Here is a 4,249-nt window from a genome sequence, read left to right as displayed (position 1 = left end):
TTATATATATATATAACCCACTGCATAAACAAACAAGGATGTAAGGTAACTATTGTGGGTATTGTGCTTCCCTTTCCTCCCTTCCCCCTTACCTTTGTTAAGTGACAGGAATGAACATTCATAGTGAACAAACTACCCTGTAACCTCTCATTTTCAATGAATTTTGAAAAATTACAGACTTGTAATTTTGAGAGCAGGTAGGTGGCTTTGATGGAAGTTATTAGCAGAGAATCAAAGCCTGTGGCTTTGCAGACTCATCCTTACGTAAACTTATCCCTGCCATGAAGTTCAATCCATAACACATTGTTCCCTTTAGACTTCTCTAAAAGAGAATTTCACCTTTTTGAAAAAATTGTCCTTACATCCCTGTAATTTCTAACTCTTCTGTGTAGATATAGCTCTATATATGAATTTATAAAAAGATAAATTTTGCTATTTTCAAAATACTCTGAGATACAAAGTTGTGCAGGTGCCATGTTTGATAGTGTATTGCTATAAAGATTAAGAATTAATTAATTAGTGTTATCTGAGTATATATTCTTTAGGCTGGAAGTATAGATTTAATATGGCGGAGGTCTATTTTTGCTTTTTTTACATTCCATAGCGTTTCATACTTCAGACTCTGTTTCTGTCAAATTCCTTTATTTTTTCTTTAATCTTCTGATCCCTTTAAGATACAGTAGCTGATGACCCATTCATGCTTGTCAAAATGGACTTCCATAACTCTGGTGGATTGAAAGTCATCTTTTCATTTCCACCTAAACACAGCCATTTCTTCTAAATGAATAGTGAGAGACTACTGGCAAAAATCTTTCCCCTGCTGAAATGGATGGAGCCAACTTTTCAGCTTCACCCTCCAAGTACTCTGCTCTTCTAGGCTTGCTGCGTCGTGCAGCAAAGCCCCCAAAAGACTATGTGGGTATGCAGTTACCGAGGCTGTTAGTATTCACAGAGCGTGGCAAGGAAACTGAAATCAAGTGTTCTCATTGGTATCTCTACATTTACATACAAAACTACTCACAGTGCTGGGAAATACTGACAGAGGAGAATACGGGAACAGAATGTTTGGGTTTTGACTACTGTCCACACATTCCTCTGACCTAACTATAAGAAAGCCAGCTGACCAGATTGCTTTTACTAGACATACTGTTTTACTGCTAGTCTCTTATGCCAGCTGACAGCAACTCTAAATTAATAAACCCCAGTGAATCGGCCTAAAAGGGAGCATGTTGCAGCCCATGTTGTTGACCTCGTTCACCCTGCGTTCCAACATGATGCAATAAATTACCACTGCAGAGAAAAGGATGGAAGAAACTGTATCGCTACTACCACCTGTGTGGCAGAAACCAGCTACTCGCCTAAGTAAAACGGTGCGATCTGGAAGGTGAGGGAAAGCTTGGGTCGGTTACGCTGTTTGGTCTATCTGCAGGACAGCGGCTTGGGTCGTTTCTTCATCAGATTGTTCCATTTCCCCGCCGACTGCGGTGTTTCTTTCATCGTACAGTTTCTGGCTAGAAACTTCTAGAGGCATCCCATACTCTTCGTCATCTTCAACGATGGACAGCTCGATGTTGTTGTGCATCATGGCGTTCCCTTCCATTCTGGCTTCCTTCTCTAGAGAATCGGCTACTGATTTGCCCTCCTCGGTCAGCGAAGTGGTAGGTGTCATATCTGAGTGCATGTCGGCGAACGACATCTCATCCTCATTCTCAGCTTGGTCGTTGCTTGTAGTTTCTGTTGGTTTTTCTTCAGCAGGGGTTTCTCCTTCGTGGACCTTCTTCACGTTGAAGGTGAGGGGAGACACTTTGAAAGCCGAGCTCTTTGAAGAGGAGGATTTCTGATGATGCACAGTAAGTGACTTCTTGATCTTTTCTCTCCGTTCAGGAGACACAATCTTTGTGCTGATCTTGTTCATCTTCTTCTCGATGTTTTGTCGGGAAAATGCTTTCTTGAGGCTGTCTACCTTCTTGAGGCTGGACCTTTTAATTTTCTCAGCTCTTGATTCTTCTGTTTTCTCCTCTGCGCTGTCATCCATATCATCTTCCTCATGAAACATTTCATCATCTGAACACAACTCCACGTTATGCAAGGTTTCTTCCAGCGTTTTGTTTTCATCCGCAGGCTCCTCTTTTCCTTCTGTAATGCTGGGAATAGGTTCTTTCGCAAAAACACTGGCAGGGATCTCGTTTTCCTCCTGAAAGAATTGACAGCATTTGAGTTTCATAGTTCACAGGACACAAATTTAATAAGCAAAGCACAATTTTGAACAATTACTCTATTTTTCTTTTACCCCCCACAATGAGATGAGGGATGCTGAACATTTCTTGTTGTTTCAGTATATTTAACCAGCAACAAGCCGCTAAAAGCCCACTGAACCATTTGCTGGTACAGTTTAAGACTAATGAGCTGTCAGCTCTAAGATTGCTGTTTCAGAGTGACTTGGAATGTATATAGAATGGAAATCCCATTCTTTGTCACTGAAATTAGATGCTCCTTTATAAGAGTTTATCTGTAAAGTTGTACACCTATCCCTGGGGAGAAGGGATAGTATGGTAGCTAAGGAGGTTGTACTACAGAAGACCTACAGAAGTCGCGTAACCCCCGGAGCTTTACGCCTCTCTAGTCAAAGATTGGGAATATCTATCTCTGCAGAGATGTTGGGGGACATCTGTGAGGTACCTTAGATGGTAAATGCAGCCAGTGTTCCTGGTGTATTTCAGAGAAAAATATGCTGCTGTTAAAACTGGATTGTTGGCGCTGAGGAGCCATGCAGTCAATGACACTTAGAGTGTGTGCTATTTCCCAGCTATTTACAGCATTGGAAAAAAAACACTAGTGGTAAACTTGGTTGGTAAATTGGTAAATATTAAAAAAGTTTATGGCCTACAAAAATAAACAGACATTACATCACACAGAAAACACCAGTAGTCACTTCTAGCTAAGAGGAAAATGATTTGCTTTTTAGAAAGAAATCCAAGAAAGGGCATGGAAGGGAAGTCGTCTGAAAACAAACCAGGCTGAAGAAGTGCAGAAGCTGCAAGGTGTAAGGAAGCCCCCCCCGTGAGCACCGAGCGCAGCAGCTCCGCAGCCCCGAGCGGCTCAGAGGCAGCACAATGGACACTCTGTTCTACGCTAGGTTCTGCAGGCGTCTGTCCGTGCACAGAAAACGAGGCTCCTCGCACGTTCCCTTTTCCTGCCTTAGATCCACAGTCTCCGTCCGTTACCTTTTTCATCCCTTTCAGGCAGAGTGCATGCACTATCACTTGGTGTTAGGGATTGGAAGGAATCTTTAATGCCCACGCCCGCCATGTTTATCCTTAGGTATGAGAAGCAGTAAGCGCTGAGTGAAACGGCTGTAACGGTCTCAGACCTGTCCCTAGTGGGGCTGAGCTAAGGGGGGAGAAAGGCCGGGTACACTTCAAAGGTCATGCTTATTCCTTCAGGAGTGTTTTGCAACTTCTCAGTTGCAACTGCTGGGGAGAACAGCACCTCGAGTTAAATGTGCCGTCAAGACTGTATAAGGGTGTCTTTATGAATATACCACAGCACTTTGGACGTGGTGGTTGTTAAAAATAAACCAGTCACCACTACCTTGTAGCGCTTCTGGAACTGCAGAATATGCGCATAGTCAGGCAGAATCATTCCATACCATGTGTACACAGTATTCAACCCATACATGCTGTGGCTCAAGCGTGTTGATGAGTATCTCTCAAAGACATAAAAATGAAAAGCGTCGATAAGCGGATGGCTGTTGGAGCTTTGCTTCTGTGGTTTCTGCATGCTTCCCTGGACCAGCAGCCTCAGCGGGATATGCTGGCACAAAGCTGTCCAAGCCCTTTGCCTGGAACAGCTAACAAAGCTAGCGCTCTTCTCCCAACACCTATTATGTTGTTGCAACTCCCAGCAACAGTGACCAAGATGACAAAGCAAAGACAACCTGCACCAGCTGTAAGTGAAAACAGCTGTACCTGCAGTACAAATATTTACATTCTCTCCACTGCAGTTAATGAAATGTGGATTAGATGAGTGGGTGCAGAGTTAAATTATTCCCCAGCGCTGGAGAACTCGGTATAAAGCATAATTTACGTGTCTTGCGCATTCTTTCCAAACCTAGGTAATTGCTTACAGTTTTCAACATCTCTGCGTTCAGGTGTAAGTACCTGAATGGCATGGAGAACTCTGATTTTAATGAGTAAAGATGGGTTGTAACCGTTAAAGTATTTAGTCTGGGAAAGTGGTGTCATACGAG

General features: G+C 43.0%; 1 protein-coding gene across 1 annotated transcript; it reads right to left on the bottom strand.

The window, feature by feature from the left end:
• Positions 1 to 1,405: 1,405 nt before the first annotated feature.
• SDPR (serum deprivation response) lies at positions 1,406 to 3,780 on the bottom strand. Its single transcript, XM_010158850.1, has 2 exons — positions 3,592 to 3,780; positions 1,406 to 2,194 (listed from the first exon to the last, which is right to left on the bottom strand). Exons 1-2 carry the CDS (start codon positions 3,778 to 3,780, stop codon positions 1,406 to 1,408), a joined length of 978 nt encoding a protein of 325 aa, XP_010157152.1.
• Between the last annotated feature and the right edge of the window lie 469 nt (positions 3,781 to 4,249).

This window comes from Eurypyga helias, unplaced genomic scaffold, assembly GCF_000690775.1.
Source record: "Eurypyga helias isolate BGI_N326 unplaced genomic scaffold, ASM69077v1 scaffold16479, whole genome shotgun sequence".
NCBI classification, from domain to species: domain Eukaryota; kingdom Metazoa; phylum Chordata; class Aves; order Eurypygiformes; family Eurypygidae; genus Eurypyga; species Eurypyga helias.
This window is presented reverse-complemented; position numbering and strand designations above follow the sequence as displayed.

Excerpts from the sequence above, each read along its gene's own strand:
- SDPR (XM_010158850.1), bottom strand. The coding sequence starts at position 3,780 with ATGCAGAAACCACAGAAGCAAAGCTCCAACAGCCATCCGCTTATCGAC. Across the intron at positions 2,195-3,591 it reads AGTTCCAGAAGCGCTACAAG|GAGGAAAACGAGATCCCTGC; the intron begins GTAGTGGTGACT and ends CAATTCTTTCAG.